The sequence below is a fragment of the Zootoca vivipara genome, chromosome 3 (assembly GCF_965207765.1).
Source record: "Zootoca vivipara chromosome 3, rZooViv2.hap1.1, whole genome shotgun sequence".
Classification (NCBI taxonomy): domain Eukaryota; kingdom Metazoa; phylum Chordata; class Lepidosauria; order Squamata; family Lacertidae; genus Zootoca; species Zootoca vivipara.
In genome coordinates, this window is record NC_142586.1 from 81,832,925 (window position 1) to 81,860,726 (window position 27,802).

At 45.7% G+C, this 27,802-nt stretch overlaps 1 protein-coding gene across 8 annotated transcripts in view; it reads left to right on the top strand.

The window, feature by feature from the left end:
- TMEM63B (transmembrane protein 63B) overlaps positions 1–27,802 on the top strand; it is a 76,607-nt gene that overhangs the window by 36,427 nt on the left and 12,378 nt on the right. For 4 of the 8 annotated variants that reach the window (XM_060272925.2, XM_060272927.2, XM_060272926.2 and 1 more), the window contains exons 2-17: positions 278–476; positions 1,095–1,178; positions 5,030–5,064; positions 11,611–11,701; positions 12,927–12,964; positions 13,872–14,014; positions 16,669–16,720; positions 16,922–17,030; positions 18,354–18,424; positions 19,421–19,501; positions 20,780–20,903; positions 22,319–22,452; positions 23,152–23,289; positions 23,575–23,728; positions 26,660–26,766; positions 27,660–27,746. In XM_060272925.2, coding sequence (XP_060128908.1) covers positions 300–476; positions 1,095–1,178; positions 5,030–5,064; positions 11,611–11,701; positions 12,927–12,964; positions 13,872–14,014; positions 16,669–16,720; positions 16,922–17,030; positions 18,354–18,424; positions 19,421–19,501; positions 20,780–20,903; positions 22,319–22,452; positions 23,152–23,289; positions 23,575–23,728; positions 26,660–26,766; positions 27,660–27,746 — 1,625 coding nt within the window. In that variant the 5' untranslated portion in view covers positions 278–299. Of the gene's footprint in view, positions 1–277; positions 477–1,094; positions 1,179–5,029; positions 5,087–11,610; positions 11,702–12,926; positions 12,965–13,871; positions 14,015–16,668; positions 16,721–16,921; positions 17,031–18,353; positions 18,425–19,420; positions 19,502–20,779; positions 20,904–22,318; positions 22,453–23,151; positions 23,290–23,574; positions 23,729–26,659; positions 26,767–27,659; positions 27,747–27,802 lie in introns of all 8 variants that reach the window. The other 4 variants (XM_088667343.1, XM_088667344.1, XM_088667345.1 and 1 more) reach the window with 2 other exon arrangements.

The window sequence follows — 27,802 nt, forward strand, 5'->3', positions numbered from 1 at the left end:
AATCCAAAAGAATGTGGTCCTCTTCAGAAAAGGGGTTCTCCACCTGCCTCCACTTCCTAAATTTGACTGAAGCTTGGTGATTCTAACACTTAACTACTCTCTTTTGAACTTGTGCAACACAAAAAGGATTCTGAACAGCAAGGACCAAGGGGGCTAGGAGATGAAAATTTGGTCCTCCTCGAGCTCTTCAGGTGCTTCCTTCTTGTTTGCAGGTGGAAGAGCTTCCCAACCCACCCTTTTTTTTGCCTCCAACCAGGTCTTTCTCTTCCTTCCACAGGGAAGACAATGAAGTACTAGAGATGCTTCCCTTTGTGTTCGCCATCCTGGGCTCAGCAGAGGCTACCTGCAGGACCGCCGCCTGCAACAACACCACCAAGGATTACTGCTACAGCGCCCGCATCCGCAGCACTGTGCTGCAGGGCTTGCCCTTCGGAGGGGTGCCCACCGTCCTTGCCCTTGATTTCATGTGCTTTCTTGTAAGTATGTTGGTGGTGTTGCTGTCTGGCTTGGCACTTGAACTAGGTCTCTTCCCCCTGCATCTGTCACAGAAGGAAAGTCAGATGTCACAAGGAGATATGTCCAGAGGCATACAGCAAAAGATTATGAAGAGAGAGGAACAGGTGACCATGCAGAGCACAGGAATCCTGCCTCAAGTGCTAGAGTCATTTGCAGATCCTGTGTGTTTTCAAATGTTTTCATGAGGACAGGAAACCTCTCTCTCCCCCTCTCCCTCCCCCCTCTCTCTCTCTCTCTCTTGTTCTGAAAGTTGAGATGCTGGAAGAATCTGTGTAGATGCCAAATACCAGTACTTCCCAGACATCCACACAATCTATAAGTTGCAGCACTACTGCTCCTAGCACTTTGCAAAATCGTCTACAACCTTCATTAGAGTTTCTTGCTAAAGGACCAAATAAAAATTAAATTGTTAGAATAAGAGGCGTTTGCATATTTTTATGTTGTGTGCATATACTATTTTGCAAGAAATGTGGAGAATTTAGCTTTCTCTATACTGGGGGCACTGCAGTTTGGTGGAGGACAGAGTATTTACTAACCAGGGACCTTGGCCTTACATTTCCTTATTTGCCTTTCTGCAGGCACTGCTGTTTGTCTTTTCCATTTTACGTAAAGTGGCCTGGGATTATGGGCGTCTGGCACTGGTGACTGATGCTGACAGGCAAGTAGAACTCTTTCTCTCTCTTTTTCTCCTAGAAAGTGGAGAAACATCCTCTTTTGACAAATAACATCTCCTAGAAGTTAGGATCAGTTACTGAAATGCAGTCCAACAGGTTAGCGTTTTGCAATCCATCCGTGGGCCGGAACTCTAAAGAGGTACTTTAGGTGCACTCAAGTACTTGGTAATACCTAGTGATTTTCTTCTTCTTTAGACAACAGTCCCTCAAGTCCTATCACAAACTTATTTTTCCTGCAACTCCCTCAGTTTTGAAAAGGGTGTGATGTGGAGGGTTATTGCTTGATACACTCACATCCTTCCAAGTTTCCTTTTGGTGTATGCAGTTCTTTAGGCGTAGCTGGTGCCCACATACAATATACCCCTTCTCCTAGAATAGTAGAAGAGCCAGCCTGACTAGTCCTGGGTGGCTCATAAAACGTCTGGCCATCCAGCCGTTGCAGGGCAGGGGAGGCAGATGAGTGACTGCACAGCAACCCAAAAAGGGGGTGTGGACCCAGGGTAAAGGGACCCCTGACCATTAGGTCCAGTCGTGACCGACTCTGGGGTTGCGCGCTCATCTCGCATTATTGGCCCGAGGGAGCCGGCGTATAGCTTCCAGGTCATGTGGCCAGCATGACAAAGCTGCTTCTGGCAAACCAGAGCAGCACATGGAAACGCCGTTTACCTTCCCGCTGTAGCAGTTCCTATTTATCTACTTGCATTTTGACGTGCTTTCGAACTGCTAGGTTGGCAGGAGCTGGGACCAAGCAACGGAAGCTCACCCCGTCACAGGGATTCGAACCGCCGACCTTCTGATCAGCAAGCCCTAGGCTCAGTGGTTTAACCACAGCGCCACCTGGGTCCCTGGACCCAGGATATTCAAGGTCAAATGGCCAGCCCTTTTAGAAGAGCAAGTGATGGCAGCCTCATATATGCTAGTAGTGAACTCCTTCCCCAAGTGATGATTCTTATGTAGCAAAAAGATCACCATCACAAGAGGGAGCTAATAGCAGATGGGAGGCAGGGTGGACCCAAAGTTTCCAGAAGTACCAAAATGGGAGGGGACTTCAGCAGGGGGTGGTCACAGAATCTGACGGATTGTTGGAGAGGGGTGATGGATTGGAGTATCCTGAAGAAAGGCATGATGAGCTGACAGAACCCAAAGCGGAAGCATTTTATACTGCAGCATTTTATTGCAGGTTCCACATTGTTGTTATTTTTACATGCTTACATTCTGCTCAGGAGGGCGAAAGTACAATCACTAAGCATGTATCAGATCAAACAGCAACTTCTTCCTTTTGATGTCAGCAGTAGGAATTCTTTTAGTAGAGCAGCAGTTAAAACTCATCAGTATGAGATACAGGCCAAAGGCCTGGGGGGGGGAAAGGAGGAGGAAGGTTTTGGCGCAGGGGTGATAAGTCAACAGTGAGGGTGCCAAAGTGAGCATCTCTGGGGAGAGCAGTCAAAAGTTTAGTTGCAGCCAGAAGACGACTCAACCCTGGTGTTGGTGAGAGTTCAGAGGTGCATGATTCATAAATAATTATCTGAAACATAGCAGTTCACAGACCCGAAGAGACAGAGAGTGCCTGCCAAGAAATGGTACACAGAGGATGTGGGGAAATTGTTACAGGGTATGCAAGGTTGTGGTTGCTGCTTTCCTAGCCTGTAAAATTGCTTACAAAGGCAGACAGATCTTTGATTTTACAGATGTTCATTTCCCAATGAAACTGGAGACCACATGCTACGTTCTTGGATGCTACAGCTTTTTATTTGTACAGATGTTACAGTTTTCAATCTGAAGAAGTGAGAGCTGGCAAGAGGGGACAGTTCCACAGCGGCAGTTCCTTCCCTTGAGTCAGAAAGTTGGTTGGGGGAAGTCTTGGGAAAGAATTGTTAATGATAGCTTCTGTGACTAGAGGGGAGAGAGAAATGACTGTTGTTAACCACTGTCCCTTGTGCATGTTGCTGCAACTCTGCAATGCAGGTCCGAGTTGCATCGTGAAGTAGGGTAAAGCATCCTTGTCTTCACAAAGAAGGGAAACAGGACAGGAAAGTGTTCTCAGAGGGATCATCAACACTTCCGCTTGTCCCACTGCTTCCCCCCAGGGAAACATACTGTTTACTGCTGATTCAGAACAAAGTCAATTGTTTTTTCTGCAGATTGACTTTTGATTCAATTCACGGTAAACAGTGGGTTTTCCTGGGGGAAAAAGGTGGGACAAATGAAAAACCGCTCAGAGCCATGCCTAGAAAGTCTGGGATAAGTGGAAAACCTCTCAGCCCGATGCTTTCTAGCATGGAAGTGTAGCTGAGCCCAGAGTGTACTCCAGTGCCATCATGAGTGACTCTACTGCTGATAAAAATAGATTTCATATGGAAACTAAAACTGCCACCTCAATGTACAACCCATCTTCATTGGTCACACCTCAAGGGTCTCTCTGGTCTTGGGCCTCCCCGACTGCCGTCAGTGGACAGGTTTCAGACAGCTGAAGCCTCACTCTAATGACAGCAGCAGCAGCAAAACAGAAGAGATGAGGATGCAAAGAAATGGGATTCTCAGAATATGAGAGAGAAATTAGAAACCTTGGTTTTATTTGCCCAGCCGTCCCCTGCATTGCTGACTATCAACATTTCAGTTTTGTTGAGGGTCCCTGGATTTGGATTGGTCCTGGCTACCTGATGAGAGAAGGACAGCAAGAAAAAGAAATTTAGAGATTTGTGCAATATATCCGGATAGGAGGCAGAAGAAGAAGAAGAGGAAGAAGATTTTGGATTTGATATCCCGCTTTATCACTACCTGAAGGAGTCTCAAAGCGGCTAACAATCTCCTTTCCCCTCCTCCACCACAACAGACACCCTGTGAGGTGGGTGGGGCTGAGAGACTTCAAAGAAGTGTGACTAGCCCAAGGTCACCCAGCAGCTGCATGTGGAGGAGCGGAGACGCGAACCCGGTTCCCCAGATCACGAGTCTACCACTCTTAACCACTACACCACACTGGTTAAGAGAACCAACACAACTGTAGTTGATGGGATTGCTGGTTTTCTGAGCAGTCCACCCTCTGCAGTACATTGGCCACAATATGATCTGCTTAGTTGCATCCCCTCCCTGGTTCCTTTTATGATAGGCTCAGAGGCCATGTAAGCAAGAGTCATGTCCGGAAGGCCCCAAAGGATCACCATCTGTACTACTAGCTGATGCAGTCGAAGAGTGTATACTAAAGAAACTTTCCTTAAAATGTGCATATCTTCCACCCAGGCAGTGACCTGGCTTCAGGAAGGGTACAAAGACCTAAGGAGAGAGAAAAACAAACAAAACGGAGTTTGCCTGAAGAGCAAATGCAGTTCTGTACATAGGCTTCGTTTGCTTTAGATAAGGCTCTGCTTCTCAAGGAGCAATTCAGAATATCAGCTGGTGTATTTCAATTTGCTGTTGTGGCTTTCATCTACAGCTGTTTATCTACCTGTTGCTAATAAGAGGGCACAGAATCTCATTTCCGAGAGAGGGCAGCCACATTTGCTTTGTGTTTAAGTTTGCCTGGAGATGCACATGGCAAGGCAAATCTGAAATGAATGTAGAATAGATTTATCCGAACACCAGAGTGAGCAGAAACCCTGACAAGGGAGAGGACTGGCTCCAGTCCTGAACAGTTTGCATGAACCATAAAACTGAATCTGTAAGCCAAAAAACTAAGTTTATTTTGTTCCTCTGGATGAATTTGGTGAACGATTTCCTTCCCAGGACCCCAAAATGTCAGCACTGAGAGAGGAGGACCATGGCTCTTGATTGAAAGATCCAATTTGTTTGTAACTCTCCCTTTTTCTCCCCCCCTTCATTCTTTTTCTTTTGTCCCCAGGCAGAGGCGCTGGCAGCAGGAGCAAGAGGAACGGGAATAGTACGTTGCGGGTTTTCCCAGGGTGCTTCTTCCATCCTTCCTTAATTCTCTTTTCCTTCCTGCTTCTGTTGAAGTTTTCACCTTTTGCTTCTGGACTAATCTTCACCGGGAGAGCAGGGCTTGTGGTTGTTGTCCACACTGGTCACTGCACACTAACCCTCTTGTGTCAGTCACGCTACACCAAAATGGAGGTGGGGGAAAGTTGCTCTCGAAAGCAACGAAATTCATAATGTAGACTCTCGCCTTTCTGAAAGACTGTCTTGTTCCTTTTTCAAAGAGTTGCTTATTATTTATTAACTTATTGCATCTATATCCCACCTTTCCTTCAGGGAGCTCAAGATGTCAGGCATATTTCTCTACCTCCCCAGGGCCGTCTTAAGCGGGTCGGGCACCCGGGCGCCATGGTTTCTGTGCGGCTTCGCCGTGCAGCGCCCCCCTGCCGACCCGGCACCCTGGCGCCCCGCGCCACCCAGCCTACCCCTAGAGCTGGCCCTGTACCTCCCCATTTTGCCCTCACAACAGCCCTGTGAGGTAGTTTAGTCTGGGAGACTATGACTGGCCGAAGGGACCATCTGTAGTGGGGGGAGGCCAGATTTCTGCTGAGCAATTCTGCCACCACTTTTCAGCAATGAGAAATGTTATCTTCTGCTTTGAAACATTCTCTGCCTCCTCGGCTGACTCATGCAGGAGCCCAAGGAGCTGATTTAACTAGGCTCTTCAAATTGCTCTTTCCTCAGGATTTTTTTTTAAAAAAATATTTAGGAACCTGTTCCCTAGCCAGCATCCCATGAAGCTGGTAAGAGTTTTCCACCACTGATATGTTCTAACCAAGAACAAACTGGGACCCAGGGCCAAGCAAAGACATTTGGCTTCCTCAGAAGAAAGGACGATATGGTTCCCTCATCCCCCATCAACAAACAAAAGCTCACCAAATAGGGAGCTAAACACTCCGTCATTCCTAGTGACAGAACAACACCCTTTGCTACTCCTGAGAGTATCAGGCTTGCTTAGGGGGAAGCAGAGGGGTCACACCACTGTGTTCTCCAAATCTTGCTACCACCATCCCACCCCCCTTGCTTTATGTCACCTGAGGTGACATGGGATGTTCTGCCTCATGGGATGTTCTGTGTAGAACAGTATTCTTGTTGAGATGTAATAGGCACCCATTATCTGCACTTTCTGGAAAGATTTGAAAACATTTTTTGTGCTGAAAATCTTGCCTATCTGGGTGGATAGGTCTCTGCTATGGGTGCCTACTTTTTAAAAAAATCATCTTCTGTGCTATTTTTAAACTGTGTTTAGCTGTTTTTATTATATTCATCTATTGCCTTGGGGCATATGTGGAAGGCAATGGCAACAGTGCCCACCCTGCTGGTATATTTGGGGGGCCAGCCCTGCTGTGAGGTGAGGTGCAATTCAAGAGAGCCAAAGAGTCAAGTTATTTCATTTGCTTTACCACATGAAAACATAGTTTGGATTTCCTGACTCAGCCACAAAAAATCCCCTTCAACCAAGCCTTGGTCTGATTAATATGGCCTTTTTGTTGGGGGCAGGTTATTGTTTTGTTTTAGCTATTTATTTTGTGCTTTTATCCTGTATTTTTATCTTGTGAACCTCCCTGAGATCTTTGGATAAGGGGTGGTATATACATTTAAGAATCATAATCATAATAATGTTTCATGAGATACGGCAACGAAAGGAAAACCTGGACTTCACAATGACATGACAACTGGTTAATTTCTGAGAGGGGAGTGTCTAAACAGGCCAGGAGCTGTGGTGAGGCTCGTATTTATGTGTAGAATCCCTGCGCCACTTGTCGGTTCTAGCTCCAGATTTGGGCAGGGAGAAGGGCTTGTGCCTCTCCAATCAGGAGACCCACCTGCTAACTTACCATCATTACTGCCAGCTACTGCTGCCAGCTTCTCACTTGCTAGGGAAGGAGGCAGGAAGGGACAATGGAGAGGAGATGAAATAAGAAAAGATCAGCGGCAGCGGCACCATCCTCTTCATCACCATCCTCACTCACTTTCTCACCTTCTTTGAGCAATAGCAAAAAAAAAAAGGGTGGGGGAGCCATAGGGCAAGTTTGCTCTTGGGCCATGCCAGGGCATGTGTCTGCCAGTCCCAAACATTTCTGAGATGCCTGTCTTTTATTACTGCATTTATATCCCTGTTTTCTGCAAAGGAGGGGTATATGGTTCTCCCCCCCCCTTCCCATTTTTATTCTCACAACAGCCGTCTGAGGTAGGTTAGGCTAAGAGACGATGACTGACCTGAAGTCCCCCAGCAACCTTCATGGCTGAGCCGGTGGGGGGGGGACTTCAAACCCTCACCTCCTAGATCCTAGGCCAACACACTTAACCACCACCCCAAAAACCTGGCACAGCACCACTTGTTGATGAATGGAAGATTCACTAAATGGGTGTGGAGGCTTCCTTGATTATCATCCCACATGTTCCAGGAGTGAGTCCTGGCATAAGAAAAGCAGGCTGCCATGCCGAGCCCCAAGTCCTAGTTAAGTGGCCCAGCCTAGCAGCTATTACAGTCTGGTCATGTCGGTGCCTTTGGCACAGGGCGTGTATTTCGCTGCATAGCACTTCGCTTCCTCCTCACTGGCACAGTATGGAAGTTTCATCACACGCAGTGTTTGGTAGCTCAGTGATAGAGCGCCTCACCACTGCATATCCAGGAAGGGCTGGGAGTGTCCCCTGCCAGAAAATCTGGAGAGCCACTGCCAGTCAGTGTAGACAGCACTGAGATGGGTGGATGAATGGTCTGACTCAGCCTAAGGCAGTTTCCTATGTCCATAAATCTTATCTTCTTCTGTCTTTACTACTCACTGTAGCCGCAGTTCTCCCCCTCTACAGCCACATTCACACAACCTGGTGAATCAGTCATTTATTCTTCAGTGGGAGGAGGGGAGCATATGCCCACCCCCTCGCAGGCAGATTTTTTTTTGGGGGGGGGATTTTGCAGCCCTACTGGGATACGCATTGCCACTTCTTACATCAGGCAGCGCCAAACCCACTTCTGAAATCTGCCTGGCAACATGCTGCCCTCCAGCTCCCCCTTGTGACTGTTCCCTTTCTCTGTCCCCTTTTAATGCACCCTGTTGCAAACATTTAAACAAACGCACAAGCAAGTCACTATTGCACAGAATAAGCATTGGGATTAAAGAAGGGAAAGGCTAGGATGTCTGGGATGTGAAGCTGTCATACCTTTTGTTTTCCCAGAGTGCCACTTGAGTGCACACTAACAATACATCTGCAGTCCCCTTTTAGGGCTTGGAGGCATTTGGCCATTGTTCCGAACTGTGAACAGAGGGAGGAGTGGAGGCTAGACTCCATGCTGTTGCCTTTGCTTACATCACTGACTCCCTTCTCTCCTTGTTGTTGTTTAGTCGTGTCCGACTCTTCGTGACCCCATGGACCAGAGCACGCCAGGCACTCCTGTCTTCCACTGCCCCCCATAGTTTGGTCAGACTCATGTTGGTAGCTTCGAGAACATGGTCCAACCATCTTGTCCTCTGTCATCCCCTTCTCCTAGTGCCCTCAATCTTTCCCAACATCAGTGTCTTTTCCAGGGAGTCTTCTCTTCTCATGATGTGGCCAAAGTATTGGAGCCTCAGCTTCACGATCTGTCCCTCCAGTGAGCACTCAGGGCTGATTTCCTTCAGAATGGATAGGTTTGATCTTCTTGCAGTCCATGGGACTCTCAAGAGTCTCCTCCAGCACCATAATTCAAAAGCATCAATTCTTCAGTGATCAGCCTTCTTTATGGTCCAGCTCTCACTTCCATACATCACTACTGGGAAAACCATAGCTTTAACTATACGGACCTTTGTCGGCAAGGTGATGTCTCTGCTTTTTAAGATGCTGTCTAGGTTTGTCATTGCTTTTCTCCCAAGAAGCAGGCGTCTTTTAATTTCGTGACTGCTGTCACCATCTGCAGTGATCAAGGAGCCCAAGAAAGTAAAATCTCTCACTGCCTTCTCTCCTAACTAATGCTAAATGTGCATTAATCATCCAGGTCCCTGCAAGGCCTTACCATGAAGCCTCTCTTGCTAGCCTCCAGCCTTCTTGAAAATCCAGATGGGTCAGTTTTAAAAAATATTGCCATAGAGGTTAGGCAAGCAACACCCCTCCAGTGTGTGTGTGTGTGTGTGTGTGTGTGTGTGTGTGTGTGTGTGTGTGTCAAATGAGTTGTACCTTTTGAGAACCTGCTTGTACTCTGAAAGCTTGTTCTGATGGTGAGCAGAGAATCACAAGGATGGGGCAATACTTTCTCCTGTGCTCAAAATAAGAAGCAGGCAACACTACCTCCACTGGCCCCAGAGAGGCCTCTTGCCACTCACATGGTCTGAAAAGACCAACAGGGATTGAAGCAGACCACAAGCATCTGCAGCTGGGATGGGAAACATGTGGCTCTCCAGATTTTTCTGGACTACAACTCCCATCATCCCTGGCCCTTGGATGTGCTGGCTCTGGCTGATGGTGGATTGGAGCTCAACTTCTAGAGGTCACCAAGTCAGCCACCCCTGATCTAGAGCATTGGTTACGTTTTGTGCTCTTGATGCCCAGAAGAAACACAATCTAGACAGGTGCTATAAAAAGCTCTACCGTGTATCAACCATTTCACATACTCTGGGGGTAATTCTGTTCATCTCCTGCAATGTCTTCAAGAATTTAGAGAATTTCAGCTTTCAACTACACATGCATGCATACTTCTAGTCTTCTTGGCTTACATGGTGTTGGGAGCTAATCATGGTGACAATAATTAGTTAAGTGGGCAGAAATCACTGAGCTTTTAATGACATATAATGCTGCATACACAATAAACCACATTATGCACTCAGGAATTCAAATTGTTTATCACCTATTGTATCATCCAGAAGATGAACAAGGTGCATTTCCAACTCCTAAAATTTCCATCTAATACAGCCTAAATTCCATAGTCAACTGAAAGGATTTCTGTTCAAGACTCTAGTTTACTTTATGCGTACTGTTATTTCTGTCACTAACAGTTTCATCTTCTTAACCCATGTTTTTAATTTGGTACTCTGCACTAGCCTGTGTGGCACTGAGATCCTTAGGTGTTTGCTGGAGGAAAGAGGTTTTCTTTCTGCCTTGGTAGCCATGTGTGTGCTGTCTTCTAATAATTCCATAGGAAGCCTCCCTGACTTGTCACAAGAGGGAAAATGCAGGCTATCACACCTGACCGGTTGTTGATTTCACCTTCTTCTTGTTCACTCATCTCCTTTTCAGAAGACTTAACCTTCTCTTTCTCGCATCTCCTGACTGTCATGTGCAAGTTTGGCTGCATAGTAGGTGATGGGCAGCCTGGATTGCTTCTGTCAATGCATGTGGCACACTGGTGGTGTCTGAATTCTTTGGGGATCGCTGATGGGGCCTTGTGGTGTTGGAGCAGTCTGGTGAACAAAAGCCCTTCTCTTTCTCTCATGTTGCAATGTTAATGTCACTTACCTAGCAGTAAGCCCCATTGAATTCAGTGGGACTTACTTCTGAGTAGGCATGGTTAGGATTGCACTGATAGTCACAAACTACTCATTATCATTCATTCCAGGAGCCCTTTCCTGGCCATAAAAGATGCATTCTATTTACCTCACATGTGTAAAGTAGATTAGGTTGAGGGACCAGTAACCTGTCAAAGACCACGAGGATATATTTGGTTATTTGTATTTCAAAAATTATCCCTCCTTTCTAGTGCCCATGTATCATTTCATAAGCTGCCTCCCCCCCCCCAAAAAAATGGCCATATCTTTTCTGCTGCAAGCACATGGATTGGGCTGTTGCCGCAGAATTAATCTCTGTGTTGGAAACTGGAATTCATGAGCAGAGCCGCATGTATATTGCAATTCCATAGGAGTGCAGAACGTAACATCTGGCATTGGGCACACACCTTAGCTGACTGGAAATATTTCAGTTTTTAACAATGCTCCTAGCTGTTAGGGCTGCTGAGACATGCCCAAAAGAATGCGGATAATGCCTGCTGAAATCTCCAAGGCGGCTGAATGAGAATCCATCAGTTGAGGACTAGATTTCTTTTGCCTGGTCTTTGCCTTACTCCATGAGTAGCAAAAGTGTAACAAATCAAGCAAATAAAAAAAGAGGGGGGAGCTTTAGAATGCAGAATAAATGAAAGTATATGTAATTTTATGCGAATTGAGAGCATCTGTACAGGATAAAGACTTGAGATTTTTCTTGATGCAGCACTTATGAAGCAGCCCTGGAAGTGCATCACAGACGCCCATGTCTGGACCTAAACCTCTAAGGCTGCTTCTGTGGAGCCCAGCATCTTGGCTCTTGTGATGGAGAGGTTTGCATTGGATCAGAGTAAAGGGAAAGAGAGGGGCAATCTCTGCTAATGGCTTTTTTCTCTCTTGCCTTTTCTCTCTCTGGATTCTCTGGAAGTTTTCTCTTCATCTCACCTGGGGCAAACTGGCTTGCGTTAACCTCTCTGGTGGCCTTCTGGGTTCTCAGCCTCTTCCCAGGCCCTGATTAACTGTCCTCTCTGTTGCAATTCCAGTGTGGCGTCCGCCTTGCATTCTGACAGCCATGACCGCTACGAGCGCCTCACTTCCGTCTCCAGCTCTGTGGACTTTGACCAAAGAGACAATGTGAGTGGCAGGCAAAAGGAATCCAGGGTTTTCCCAGCAGTGCTCTGCAATTAAGCCCTTGCAGTGAGGAAAATGGGAAATGAAGGAGTGGCGATGCTCCTTACTCGATTTCAATGTGCACAGTGATGATCGAGAGTGGGGATGTAGTGTGAGCAAAGCCCCCTAATGTTATTGATCACGTAGGGCAAGTGCATGACAAGCCACATAGGAGGGGCAATTTCCACTCCAGTTGGGTCTCAGGAGGGAAGACGTAACATTTGCAGCAGGAGTAGCACCCTCTGTGGCTGTAACTTAATTAACAAAAATGGATGTTGCAATATGCTGCACAGTTAGTGTGATGTGTTATTTCATAGAATTGTAGAGTTGTCGGGCGGGGGCGGGGATAGTCAACATTTAAGGAGTCCGTATCTAAGGTTGTCAAGCAGCTTCTAATGAAGGCAAGGTGTTTGAGACTTCACAATATTCAGAGCTGGGACCTAGAAGAGCTTCAGCTTCTATCGAAATTTTTGGAGAACAACAATATTAAAGAGCTGGCATTTCCCAGCCCAAGGGCTCTTCCTGGGATTGCATGCCAGCAGGTATGGCCTGAGGCAAAAAGTAGGTTGGACTTTTACAGCTGGGATAGCTCAGTTGGTAAGCATGATACTCTTAATCTCAGGGTTGTGGGTTTGAGCCCCACCTTGGGCAAAAGATTCCTGTATTGCAGGGGATTGGACTAGATGACCCTGGGAGTCCCTTTCAACTCAACCATTCTGTGATTCTGTGATTTATACAATAGGCTACGTTCAGTCTCACAAAATTCAGAGCTTAAACACCTATTCCTTTCTAGACAAGCATGAAGCATTGTTGCAGTACAAGGCATGTTCCAAAAGCACTTGAGGGAAGGGTGCAGAGCAGGGCCAGCAAGGGGTATCCTAGGCAAAGTCCTGAGGGGCAGATAAAGAAGCCTAGGGGGCCACATGCAAGCCTGAGGCCTGGGGTCTCACACCATAACTTACAATGACTTGTAGTGGTTATATGGTGAATTTGTCCATGTGGGCTTGTTTGTAACCTTACATGTCTTAGAACTGCTCTGGCCATTGGCCTGTTTCAGTTCTTCCATCTTGGTAGGAGAAGCTGGTAGATCTGAGGTTGTAGGGGGCTCTGTACTAGTTGAGGGAAAGTAGCAAAGTGGGATAAAGCGAAAGACCTCTGATTAACTTGGGCTTGTTTTGTCTCTGCACAGGGCTTCTGCTCCTGGCTGACAGCAATCTTCAGGATAAAGTAAGTTCTCCCATCTCCATCCAGAAGGTTTCCCCCCCCCCTTCTCGTTCTTGCATCTACCATGTTTCCCCGAAAATAAGACACTGTCTTATATTTATTTTTCCTCAAGAAGACACACTATGGCTTATTTTCAGGGGATGTCTTATTTTAATTACACGTCCAGCCTCGCCTCTTCCTTGGCGCCCTCCAGAACTGCGCCTATCACTTTGTCTTATTTTCGGGGTATGGCTTATATTGCACAAATGCTTAGAAATCCTGCTACGGCTTATTTTATGGGTATGTCTTATTTTCGGGAAAACAGGGTATCACCAGCTGTCAGAAGGAGAAACATGGCAGGAGTCCTGACACTGCAGGGTCATATCACTGTCGTAATTCATTATTAGACCAGGGGCGCTTTGGAATCGAGAGCAGGGATGGGGAACCTGATGCTGTCCAGTGCTTGTTGGGCTCCGGCTCCCCTTAGCTGCAGCCAGCCTGGCCAGTGTGGGATGATGGAAGCTGTAGTCCGGTAACATGTAGACGGCCATCCCTGAGCCAAAGGTCCCCAGTCAAGAATAAGGATCCTTTGTTGCTCAAGATGAAAACAGATTTAGTCCTCAGGCTCTCCTGGATTAATTAAAGACGGCAGCACCTGAAACCTCAGTATATAGACTGAGAGCATTGGTGGGTAACGGAGCTGATAATAATTCTGCTGCCAAACATGAATGTTCTGCGACCCAGGGGAGCTAGAAGCGGAAGGGTGGAAATAGAGGCTAGCTAGTGAAATTTGACAGCATTTGGGCAGCGGAGTGGGTGTGGGCAGCAGCGTGCTTACTTCATTGCTCTGAAATGTTGGCTGCGCATCACACCTTGCCCCCACGATGCCTCTAGGTAGCCAGCACCTCACCACCTTTCTGTTCCTTCCCAGGGATGATGAGATCCGGGAGAAGTGCGGGGCCGATGCAGTCCATTACCTCTCCTTCCAGCGGCACATCATTGGTCTGCTGGTGGCTGTTGGCGTCCTCTCTGTGGGCATCGTTCTGCCAGTGAACTTCTCAGGGGACCTGCTAGGTAAACGGAGAGGCAGCTTCTTACTACTGTACTCCTGCTGGGAGAGAATTAGACAATCTCACTCAGTGCTGGGAGGGACCTGCTCATCCTAGCGCTGGCTAAAGAGAATAGTGGTGATTCAGACACAGGTGCATGTCTTTCTATCTCAAATAGCTCGCCATGACGCAGGAGGGCCCCTTGGGAGTACTAACAGGAAGCATGGAGAGAAATAATCTATACTAACAGTAATTTCAACCTGAGCTTTCTAGCTCTTCATCGCTGAGCTTTAGGGCTGAGTGAGCTGCAATCTCTACATCTATCCCCAAACCTGGATGGTACAGCCTGAAAAAGAGGATATTTTACCTCCCTGCTCTAAGTGGAAAATTGGGATCAGGGGGTGCCCATCCGATAGCATGCATCTTTCTACCCTAATTGCACCATTTACCCAATTAGGAGACTTTTGGCAGTCAGCCTGGCTGTGCTCATCTGCCCGGCTTAAAGAATCATTCAAGGGATTATTTGGAATGGAGGAAATGCTTTCTTCCCAATCTTGGTTAAATTTCCCCAAGAATCCTTTTAGCATTGAAGCAGACAAAACACATAAAAGCTTATAGCCCCCTCCCGCATTTGCTGACCTCTTAAGCTCCAGAGAGTTTAGACCACCTGGCAGATGAAATAATCTGAAGATGGGTGGGAAATTAGGGCCAAGGGATGGGCTCCCCTGACCCCAACTGACCTCTGCCCCCTTTAGGCCCTTGGCTAAAGGGAAGCAAGGGACAGATCATTTCCCACTCTTCAGTGTACCAGCACTTTACCCTCTTGTCGCCAAGTTCCTTCATGTAGGCCTCATTTGGTCTTCCATTTTGAACCAATCTTTTTCTAGAAATCTAGAGGTTAATTGACAAAGCACCGTGTTTTGCATAAGGGGGATTTCTGTCTAACTCTGCTTGTCTGTCAGAAGGTTCTGCCACTGCCTTGACTAAATAGTGTAGCCATGTACTCAGAAGTAAGCCCTATTGCATTCACCAGGCCTTATGCTAGGTAAGCATGTATAGGATTGCACCTTAAAGTCTATCCTCCCTCCCAGACAGCCAGTGGCAGAGAAACCCTCTCTGGCACCCGCGGCAGCGCAGCCCATACAGACTGCGCATGTGCTGCATCCTGCACGTGCGCACTCCGTACGGAATGCCGCACATGCGCACTCTGTACGGGCTGCCGCTCGCGCGCGGTGGCTGTACGGTTGCCGTGCGAGAGGCAGCCCATACGGACACCGCGTGCCCTTGGCTGTTCTACAGCTGGGGGGGAGGCAGGGGCCATCTTGTCACCCCTCCCAGAGTGGAACCCGGGGCGCCCCCCTTCCTATGCCCCTGCAGACAGCTAGTCAAACACCATGCTGTTTTGAGTTTAGACTTTGTTAATGTTAACAGCATTTGGTGTCAGTCTTTCAGAAGCTACCAGCTTACAACCTAAAGCTCTGTAATGTAGTTCAACAAAGCATACAGCTACAATTAGTTTGATGGTGGGTTCATTTTTTATTTTACACTACAGTAATTTTAAAAAAACAACAGGATAATGTTTGGGTTTGTTTTCTGGTTTTTAATAGAGATATACCTCTAATAATACATCATTCTCAAAATATAAAATATAGACTAAGATAAGCAGTAAGTTCCCAAGTCTTACCAGCTCTTGTATAAGTTGCTGCCATCTTGGAGGTACAAGCAAGAGAGCTTCATATGGTAGGATGCTGCTCATACATTCAAACATCATATCATTTTATACAGTTTTGTAAAATCACATGAAGATGTTAACTGCTCCATAAATTTGGCACACAATCTAAACTATCTAGCTGTTTCTTGAGCTTAAAATATATAAAAGAATACCCCTCCTTACTAAATTATTATTCCTAAGCAAAAAGACCCATATATTTCTATTAGATAAGGTCAATCCTAAATTTATTAATTCACTTTTGGCAAGTCTTAACTCAGATTTTAACCATAAAATTAATACATGACCTTTTTCAACTATCCTTGTCATGACAAACATACACTATGCTTACAATGTTTACAATTTTCTTACATGAAATTATTGACCCTTTACATTGATTATTGTTTATTGGCCATTACAGTAATTAACAAAACGTTTAATAGATTGGCCATCTGGCTGGCCTAATTCCCCAGCTAACCCTCTGACCTGAGTGACAGGGTTTTGACACAGCATTGTTTTTAAAGAAATGATACCGATCATTTGGTGAATTAAGTAAGTTACCAGAATTCATTATAGCCCTTTGCTCTGTGGGCAGACGAATTTCATTTATATTCTGCCAGAGCCCTGGGACATTTATAGTAATGGCACTGAAGTTTTTCATGGTATTCATCCTTTTCAATAAACCATGAGATACTTGGGTGAAATTGTTAAGGTTGGAAGTTGAATCTCTGGAGCAGCTCAAACAGAAGTTAATGAATAGTCACCAAATGAAGAAAGAGTGAGTGTCAGCAGAAGAACATGGAGAATTTCAAAGTCTCCCATTACAGCAGGCATTGGGCTGTTTGCCTCATCATCTAATGCAAGCCACTTTGAGTCTCTCTGATAAAAGCAGAGCAATTTTGTCCCAGCAGCTTGATGCCTTCTCATTGCATTGCATCCAATTAGTTATTCTTTACTTGTTTTCTTGCCAGAGAACAACCCCTACAGCTTTGGGAGAACAACTATTGCTAACTTGAAATCTGGGTAAGTATGATATTGGAGTGCCATCAAGGAACTGTGTTTTCCAAAAAAGGAGGAGGAGGAGGAGGAAATATTCATATTATTGAAGGGGATTATTATCTGGGAGGTTTGTGGATTAGCACTGGGATAAATGGGCTGGCCCAAAATGCAGAAGATACATTCAAGCAGAGATAAGTATTTGGCATCTCCTTTCCCTTGTGACAGGAATAACCTGTTATGGCTGCACACATCCTTTGCCTTCCTGTACCTGTTGCTGACTGTGTACAGCATGCGCCGGCACACCTCCAAGATGCGCTACAAGGAGGATGATTTGGTAAGTCCAAACTTGGTCAGCTGGAGCAAGCAACCTCCTTAATTGGGTGATGTCCTTCAGTAGGTCATGGCCACTGCATTTCCTGCTCCTCTGATTTTTAAGCTTTTCTTTTTCATGCTGCTTTTGCATTTGTGATATCTGTTGACTGGTTTCAGGCATGCGAGTTTGGGGAGCTTTCCTTAGTACCTTTTCTAATAGTTCGGGTTTTTAAAGAATACATTGTTCTGACCTTCTTTCAGTTATTATTTTGCCATTAAATTAGATCCCATTCCTTTCAAACACACCCATGTATGTCCCTTTCCTACCTCCCTGGTGCCAACCCAGACATTATTATCATTTATTATTTATATGATGCCATCAGGAATAAATTAGCCCTGAGGAACTTAAAACCTAAAATTCAACTCAGTGGGGACAATGGAGGAATGAGATAGAGGGGGAAGCAGGAAGAAGAGGAATCTGTTTTATTTGTTTAGAATTGGTTCTATTCTACTCTTCTTTCCTAATAAGATCAGAGTGGCATATAATTAAAAATAGTAACAGAGTATGTAAAATAACAAACAACATGGCTCTCCTAGCAGCGAAGCAATCAAACTGCTAGCACATTTGCAAAGCTAAGCAGTGTCTGGTATGGTTTCAGATTGGATGGGGGGCTGCGTGTTGAGATTCCTGCATTGCAGGGGGTTGGACTAGATGACCCCTGGAATCGCTTCCAACTCTACAATTCTATGACTAAACTTAAAGCAGCCAAAATATCCACTATTCCAAAGAAAGGGTTTAAGTGCCTCCCTGATATGCAAACAGTGAAGTAATATGACTCTCCCAGGAGAGGGAATTCCAAGGTTTGGGAGGGTGGCACAGAAAAGGCCTTATTGAGCAATGTCTTATTATGGGTAGCTGATTGAGAGGGAGCCCTGTGGAAGAGCTCAGTTATTGAGCAGGAGTATGTGGGGAAAGGCAGTCCTGGTCCCAATTCATTTAAGCCAGGAAATGGATAGGCAGCCAATGTATTTGGTAAAAAGCAGGGTACCACGAGCCCTATGTATGACCCCCATTAAAAGCCTAACTGCCATATTCTGAACAGACTGAAGTTTCCAAATGGTCTTCAGTGGTAACCCCACTTAGAGCTTATGAACAATGAATGGTAAATCATATTCCATTTCTGCTTCTCCATATCACTTGATTTGAGAGCAGGGTACATTTAACATAAATCCACAACACATAAATCCCATGAACTGCTACTTAGCTTGGGCTTAGTCTCCATTTCCTGCTTCACCTGTGAAAGATCTCAGATCTAACTTTCTCTTTGCCTCTTGTCTGCTCCAGGTGAAGCGAACTCTCTTCATTAACGGAATCTCAAAGTATGCCGAACCTGAAAAGATCAGAAAGCATTTTGAGTAAGTCTTGTTCCCTGGATCCTTTAATTCTTTAATTCTTCTGACAAAGAAAAATATATATAAATCAGCCATTTTTCCTTTGGATAACTTTGTCGCCCAACACAGTACCTTTGTATGCCTTCTTAGACCAGGGCTAGCCAATGTGGTGCCCTCCAGCTGCTGTTTGCTGCAGCTCCCATCTTCTTTGCACGACATAGGGACATTGGAAGTTGCTTTATACTGGGTCAGAACATTGGTACATGTAGTTCAGTATTGTCTACATTGGCAGGCAGCAGCTTCCCAGGATTTCAGACATGGAGAGTGTTCTCCGGTCCTACCTGGAGATGTTGGGGATTGAGCCTGATACTTTCTGCAAGCAAGGCTGATTCTCTGCCACTGATCTCCATCCCTTCCTCCTGCTAGCTAGGACTGATGGGAATTGTAGCGCAGGAATGTTGTCTACCCTTGCCTTAGATGGACATGGTGGCACCCTAGGACAGGGGATGCATTCACTTCTGGGCAAGCTTACAGGGTTCACATGCTAGAAATGGGCAGGGCTTCATGCCCCTCTCTGTCCTCCATTCAGGCATGCAAGAGGCATTATTATCAGCTAGGCAAAAGCATTCATGGAAGGTGCGTGGCAAGGCCAATGGGGGGGTGACCTGAGGAGAAGGGATTGCGGGGGGGGGAGGGGGGAGAAGTGTGAACTGGAGAGAATTCAGAGGGCCACATTTGGCTCCCGGACCTGCAATTCCACAGCCTCTGCCCTAGGTGATTGTTGCACTTCTTAACAGGAATGAAGGGCACTTATTTCTTTCAGTTTCCCCCCTCTGCTTGCTCCTTCAGAGCTTCAGCATGCAGCTGAATCAAAAGCTCAAAGGAGCCTTCCTTTTCAGGGTCAAATGTGCCATTTCACACCTGTTCCTTGAATAGGAACTTGACCAGCATCTGGGAGGTTTTGCCGACCCTGCGCGTTTTTAATAAGCTCCTGCACTGTTGCTTTTTCCCCGACTGCAGGGAAGCCTATGCCAACTGCACGGTACTGGAGGCACGCCCCTGCTATGATGTGGCCCGGCTGATGTTTCTTGATGCAGAGAGGTACAGTCTGGGATTCGTACGGAATGGGGGCTTTTAAACATGATGTGAGCAAGGAGATGGCTGTGTGTGTGTGTGTGTGTGTGTGTGTGTGTGTGAGAGAGAGAGAGAGAGAGAGAGAGAGAAATGTGCAGTTTGTGCCACTGTGAGGTTACGTATGCAGCACAAAGCCACATCCAGTTCTAGCACCGCTGTTCACAAATGCTAGAATCCCAACAGTAGTTGGAGAGGGTACAGGTCAGATGTAAGGGCAGGCGACACCAAGTTGAAAAGAACAGGAAGCAGGGGAGCACAAGGTGACAGCATTGGAGGGGCCACAGGTTAGAATTCATTAACTGAATCCCATACAGAGAACCCAGTAACAAAACAGTGAGGACAGGACAGAGAAGTGTTAGTAAAGCTCTGCGTGGAGTAGCCATTGGACAAAATGGGACAAGAAAAAACCTGTATGGCTCTTCCTTGAACTGTTTCCAATTGAGCTTACAAGAATTCAGTAACTTTTAAGATCTGGTGCCCGAGTCTGCTGTTCTCCTCTTCCCTCCTCGTCCATTTTTCCTTTTGTGTTATGCTTTTTAGATCATGGGTCTGAGGGCAGGGACAGTCTTCAATTTTTACCCTCATCTGCAAGCTGCTCTACAGGGTACAAATGCTTCAAATAAATACTGTAAGACCATATGCTTGCTTACCTATCTTTTTCGATCTTACCAGCTAGACCTTGCAACCCCACCTATGAGACAGGAGGGCCTTATTAATTGCAAAGGCTGAACTGCTTTTCTAGCCATAACAAAGAGACTCTGTGACAAAGCAAACGGTGGAGGTTGCATCTCATCCAGTGCCACAAACATTTTTTTTCCTGTATCTGGATATCTTAATCCAGACACTCCTGTTTTGGGGAGAGTGGAATTCCCTCCTGTTAAATACCTGTTGCCTTTTCAGTGCTTCCTGAAGACCTTCCTCTTTCAACAAACCTTTTAAGTCGAGATCTTTGTCCCGGGCCACATCTGTATTGTAACTGCTTTAACTGTTTTCATATATCAAATTGTTTTGAATGTTTGTATTGTTTTATTTAGGGAACTGTTTTTTAACTGTTTTTACACCTGTTTTATGGTTGTGAGTGTTTTGTTTGTCTTATAATTGCATATGTTATTGTTGCAACCCCCCTTGGGAAGGGAGGAGGACTCAGTTGTGCAGAAGACCCAATGCATACTTTATTTCTTTCTTTCACACCCCACTTTGCCTGCTTCTCTGAGCTTCCTCTTCCCCTGCACTCTTCTGTTTCAGGAAAAAAGCGGAGCGTGGAAAGCTCTACTTCACCAACTTGCAGTCCAAGGAGAACACGCCCTCCATGATAAATCCCAAGCCCTGTGGCCATCTCTGCTGTTGTGCCATCAAAGGCTGCGAAGAGGTACAGAGGAAGGAGCAGGGAAATGCAGGGGACTGGGGTCCTGCTAGGACGTAGCATGAGGGAGGGGGGTTCTTGATGGCCACAGGTCCATTTTTACCACCAATGGCACTCTGTGAGGCTCATGCTTGTGGAGAAAGTAGTGCTAGGGATCCAGTGGTCACGTAAGCTCAGGCTTTTGGGTTGGATCCAAATTGTCCCTTCCACAATTCATTCGTTTGTTCCATTTCAGGGAAGGGTCTGAGATTCAGTAGAGACTCCTGCTGAAGGAAGTGAGGCATTTTTGACAATTTATGCCGCCTTTCTGCAACCACCAGTGCTAGCTTCCACACTGCTCTGGGGGGTCCTCAACACAAGATCACAATTTTGTGGGTCACAGGAGGCTTTTTTGGGTGGGGGTGGGGGATAATTAGCTAAAATCACCTCTGTCCTCCATACTTCCTCCAGCAGGGAATCCCATGGGTAGCGTTCCACCTATGCAAAGTTTGGATCCAACCCTCTGTATTGGCTGCTGTCCCCTTACCTGTTTCATTGTATCTCTTGAGAACCCTCTGCAGAATACATGTGCCCTGTTCAGCTGCCCTTTTCCTGCACAGTTTCAACTGATGTGCCCTTATAATCAAGTGGCCCTTTTATTATGCAAGAGGATCTGCATCCATTCCGCTCTATACTCACAGCAATTGTCTGGGTGAGATTAGACTGAGGAACTTGCTAAAAGCCACACAAAGGAGCTTAGTGGGTGATGAACCCAGTTCTTCCTAGTTCAGGTCCACCATCTAGCCCTACACTAACAGAGCACACTAAAACCCCTTTCTGCCAGGCTGCCGGGGTAGGTGGCTAGATTTGGCAGAAGTGTTGCTCTCCCCAGCCCTGCCAACCTCTGCCTACAGAGTGACACCAGCATCACTCCTCCAGTTCAGAGCCTGGCGTTCCACCTGCTGAATGGATGGCAACAGTGGATAGCCCTGGAACAGGGCATTCTGGGGCCATGGGGAGGAGCTGGGTCAGCCTCAGATCTCTTGAACCCTGAGCTCAACCCCACAGCCATCACATTGGGTTCACTCTGGGTCCAATTGTTGGGCCATTTCCAGGCTGGCACAGTGCTCTGCCTGTCCCCCACCCTTACCTTCTGATCCAGCATGCTTGGCAGGGCTACAGATGACCCTGCTGCTCCAGGTAGCAGCTGGGGTTAAGATTGAACCCCAGTTCTTTATCACACAAGAGCCCATGAAACCAAAATATCAAGCAGCTGGTTCAGATGACCAGTTGGTTCCTACTCACTGGGCAGCCACTGATCCTGAATAAATTGTCATTCAGTACCGCTGTGTGTTGGGCTAACATGCCATATGTTAGCCCATCGTTTGAGGTGGTGATTGGGCTGCAGGGCTTGTGTTCTCACCTTGTGCATCGTTGCCTAGGTGGAAGCCATGGAGTATTACACCAAACTGGAGGAGAAGCTGAAGGAGGACTACAAGAAGGAAAAGGAAAAGGTGAACGAGAAGCCGTTGGGCATGGCCTTTGTCACTTTCCACAACGAGGCCATTACAGCCATGTGAGTGCCGGGAGCGCAGGGTGATGGGGAAGAATCATTTTGATGGCTGGGAGGGAGGGAGAACATTCCCCAGAAAAAGGCAACTTGGGTGTTGTTTTGAACCAAGACGGTGGACGGAAACTTTTAAAACTCTATTAATTTTAAGCACTTGCTTCAAAACTGCAATGATTTTTTGGTTTCTTAGAACTGCAGAGATAGATAGATGATAGATAGATAGATAGATTAGATAGATAGATAGATAGATAGATAGATAGATAGATAGATAGATAGGTGACAGATAGATGCTAGACCTACCTACCTACAAACTATCATTTTCTAAAACTCCAATCATGTTCCCCCTTTGCCTGTCTTCTTCAAAGACAGAGTTTTATTTGTGACTAGTAAAGCAGCTAAGTGAGACAATAGCTTCTGCCACATTGCCTCTGGCCCTCCTCCAAGGAAGTTTCCTCTCTCCCCTCCTCCTCTTCTTTTCTTCTTTTCTTCTACTAGCCACAATGGCTATGTTCTACTGGAGCTATCATGCCTCTGAATCTCGGTTGCTAGGATTCACAGGTGGGCAGACTGCTCTTGGGCTCAGGTCCCACTGGCCGGTTTCCCACAGGCCTCTGCTCGGCCACTGTGAGAACAGGTTGCTGGGCTATAGATTGTGCCACTGATCCAGCAGACCTGCCTTACGTTCTGATGTTCTCCTTCCTCCAGAATCCTTAAGGACTTCAACGTGTGCAAGTGCCAGGGGTGCAAGTGCCGTGGGGAACCCAAGGCCTCGTCCTGCAGCGAGTCTCTCCATGTCTCCAACTGGGCAGTTTCGTATGCCCCTGACCCTCAGAACATTTACTGGTAAACAAAATGGTGCCTCTCTGTGGCCTAAACTGGGAATTCGCCATCCTGGCACCATGCTTTGTGCAGGACTCTTTCTGGACTGCATGGATGCCAGAGCAGGAGATGCTTCTCCATAGGCTTGTTGTTAAGGTAGCTATTGGTAGCAGAGTGTTTTTAAAGGGGAAGCAGCCACATGAGGAGCCACATGCCACAAGGTATTCCAAAAGCCCCTCCAGTCCAATATCTCCAGTGTTGGGTTCTGTCACCCTTAAAGTTTGGTTCTTCGCTTTGTCTCTCCTTCAGGGAACACCTGTCCATTCGTGGCTTCATTTGGTGGTTCCGCTGCCTGATCATCAATGTGGTGCTCTTCATCCTGCTCTTCTTCCTCACTACTCCTGCCATCATCATCACCACTATGGACAAGTTCAATGTCACCAAGCCTGTTGAGTACTTGAATGTAAGACGCGAGAGATTTGGAACTTCCCTTCTCTCTTTAACCCCATGACACAGGAGGGGAACGGCCTTTGAAAAGTGGCTATTTCCCTTCATAGGCAGTAGGATTAAGCCCAGCCTCATGAGCTCTCCCTCTGTGGTTTTGAGGAAACAAGAGCAGGAGCAAATTATATTCATGTAGCTGTCACTGCACTGTTTGTGTCCTCATGCTGTCAGTGAGGTTGCAAGGAGAAATGACGTGTGTGTGTGTGTGTGAGAGAGAGAGAGAGAGAGCACCTTTGATAACATAGAACAAGTACATATTTTTAACCTGTGAATAAAAATTCATGGTACTTTTTGAAACTTAAGTTCATTCCTTCTGGTTACCTGTATAATTTAAGTGCTATAATTACATTCCTTAATGTATGTAATTGTGATAGCTTGACTTGAAGTAGCAGCCTCTGAGGTCCATGTATTAGGGGACTGTAGGACATATAACATCTGGCTCAAATGATGATGTTATCTGTTGGATCTCAAAGATGTAATTCTACTGGTGGTCAGTGTTTAGAAACTACTACTTTTAAATAGAGTTTGTCTAATTACATTAGCAGAAATGAAAGGGAAATTATTGACTCAAACCAATCTAGCAAGACCAGTGGTATTTAAATGGTGTGTGTGTGCATTCATGCTCAACAGTAAATGACACATTACCAACCAGTTGCCAGCTAAATCAGCTTATATAACTAAACAGATCCAGCTGTGTGTGTGTGTGTGTGTTCTTCAATGGCACTCCCCTGTGCGCTGTTGCCACTCATTTGTTGAAATTCAAATTAATTAAACTGGCCTTAGGAATTCTGCCGGCCAATTTCTCCATGTTAAATACAACCATGCATTTACAGTACTGAGGCCCATTAAATAAAAATAACTACAAGTTTCTCCTCAAGTAGTTTGTGGGAGGTCTGAACTGACTTGTACTGAGTGTGCAATACTTGAATCAGATAAAACAAAGAATCCCTCTGCTTTTAAGATATTGAATATTTGTATAAACTTGGCTTATCTGTTAGTATACTGGTTCTTAAAATATGGGGTGGACTCATCTTAGTCAGTCATGGTTCTGGGGCATGAAATAGTAAGTGCTTTCATCTTTTCCAAGAGAAAATCCTGGGTGTGCTGAATACTCCGGGTGTTTCAAGTGGTGTTAATTCACCTGGCAGAGGACTCTTTCACTGATGTGCTTTGGATTTGTGGGGATCACTGCAGCCTCACCCATTCTCCTCCCAATGTAATTCGGAAGAGAGTTCAGAAAAAGCTGCTGCTTTGTTCCTATTCTCTTTTCCTGTTCCTGGTTTTAGGAGCTCAAAGATCTCTTGTGCTATTTCACGTGTATCCCAAACCACAAATCCTGGCCTACATGGCAGGCAATAGACACACAGTTGTTGTTGTTGTTGTTGTTGTTGTTGTTGTTGTTGTTGTTGTTGTTGTTTTCTCTCTTTTTTTATTAAAGGTTTTCTTGGTTTACAAAGATAAATGCAATGTCTCTCATAACATTTTTACAAATTGGTTTCCATTGTTGAGACATTAGGAAGAAAAGGGTGAGAGAGGTTGAAGGGGGGAGGGTGGGAAGGGTCGGGTGACGATGTTTCTGTTTTGCTTAATATATGGGGGGGGGTGTCAGCGTCGCTTGTGTAAGTTCTCTGCTGTTCGCTTGTGTTCCTTTGGCGGTGAGAGGTGTTGGGGTTGGCCTAGAATATGGTTGTTCATTTGTGATTGGCTGTGGTGGTCTTTGTTTCATGTGTGAGTGGGGTGGGTGGGTGTTTTGGATCAGGTTAGCCATATTGAAATGTAGCCTTATTGGCTTAATAAGGGTCCTTTAAGTTGCGCGCAGGCAGGGACAGAGACAGTCAATAACAGACATCCCCAAACTGCAGCCCTCCAGATGTTTTGGCCTACAACTCCCATGATCCCTATCTAGCAGGACCAATGGTCAGGGAAGATGGGAATTGTAGTTCAAAACATCTGGAGGGCCGAAGTTTGGGGATGCCTGGTCAATAACGACACCGAGGGTTGAATCCAGAGAAAGAGTTTAATCTCTAATTAGAGAGACTCTTGGTGATCCATATATTTCACGACAAGAGTAAAGAAAGACAAATTTGCAAAGATTCTTATACACTTCTTGGGCTCCTCCCTCCCTCCTCAGGAATCCACTCTGTAAGTGTGTGCACGCAAGAGGATCATAGGTTACAAATACATATATGGATCTTCCTGTGTCCGGTCCTTCTCATAAACACATGCTGACTCAACAAAGCCTTCAGCCGTCAGTAAGGCTAGTTTATGCATCAGGCTAGCAACTTCCAGCGTCAGGCTGGAAGTGCATCCGCTGATAAGCCTCTCTCTGCCTCTCGTTCTGTGTTCCAGACAAGGCCAGCTATTCGACCTTGATAGCAAGCTGTCTCACTGTTCCTTTTGCTTACATTACACTTTGACACACAGAGAGGCAAAGAGAAAAGCATTTTAAGAAACATTTTAGGAGAAAAGCTAAGGGGGCTAAGCCACACAGTCAGAATTATACAATGCAGGCAATGCAAACGATAGGATCAAATTTAGCTCAATAATACAATTAGCAAATCTCTCTCCTCCACAAGCTGTGTTGTATAGGGGGACAGAAAGCAGAGTAAATGTTGAATTCAATAGGTGTGAGAAACACAGTGCTGACAGCTACAACTGGACTAACATAGGTAGGCAGGTCAGGAAACCCACTCATTCCTGAACAGACCAGTAATAATCTCTCAAGAAAAGAACACCATGCAGTAATATAATATCACACACATACACATGTTATGATAACATACAACCAACCTAGCCAACTACTGCTCTGCCATTGCATACTTTGTATTCTTGGTTGCTATATGTTATTCAGAGCAAGTGACTGATTGTTTCTTTTTCTTTCTCTTTCCAGAATCCCATCATCACCCAGTTCTTCCCCACACTGCTGCTGTGGGCCTTCTCTGCTCTGCTTCCCACAATTGTGTACTATTCGGCATTCTTTGAAGCCCACTGGACCAGGTAAGATGGGAAATTGTCTCTGCCTGCCTGAGAGCTGAACTACTCTGAATCTCTGCTTGGACTATCTCCCTCAGGCCCACCTGCACTGCACTAAGATCTGATTTCTATGGACTTCGTGGTTCTTCTTTTAGCAAACTTTAGATAAACCTTCATGCTTCTTCAAATCCCATGAATCCCTGCTGAGGAAAATGTTCTACAGTATTAATCTAACAGTATATTGCAGACTACCTTGAGAGCTATTATAGGATGGAAATATGGCATATACATTTAAAAATATTAAAACAAGGAGGCCTTGCCAGCCCTTATTCACATGTTATGTACCTTAATCTGTACTACCTCAGGAGGATAGCAGCACAAGAACAGGCCTTTTCAGTGGTGGCCCCCTTGCTTGTGGAATGCCCTCCCCAGGGAAGCATGCATGTCTTTTTTAGACATCAGGCAAGGGTTTTTCTCTTTTCCTGGGTTTTTGGACCTTAATTTGAAGGGTGGCATTTGTGGCCTCCTTTAGTGGGGCGGGATTTGTTGGTCCTGCCTTTTAATTGTTAAGCTGTGTTTTTAGGTAACTTGGTTGTTCTAAAAACAAAATGATAATTAATAATAATAATAATAATAATAATAATAATAATAATAATAATAATTCCTTCCAGTAGCACCTTAGAGACCAACTAAGTTTGTCATAGGTATGAGCTTTCGTGTGCATGCACACTTCTTCAGATATTGAAATTATTATCATTTTGTTTTGACTACATCAGACCAACACGGCTACCTACCTGTAACTGGTTGTTCTTATTTGTTTTAGTGTAAATAGCTTTGGGTTACTCTTTCAGAAAAGTAACTATCACATATAATAACTAGTAGTAGTAGTAATAATAATAAATTATCTGTGCCACTAGGTCTGGAGAGAACAGGACAACTATGCACAAGTGCTACACATTCCTCATCTTCATGGTATTGCTGCTGCCTTCGCTGGGCTTGAGCAGGTAAAAGTAAGGTTGCTGAGTAGAAGAGAAGATATCTGGGATGGATCCAAAATATC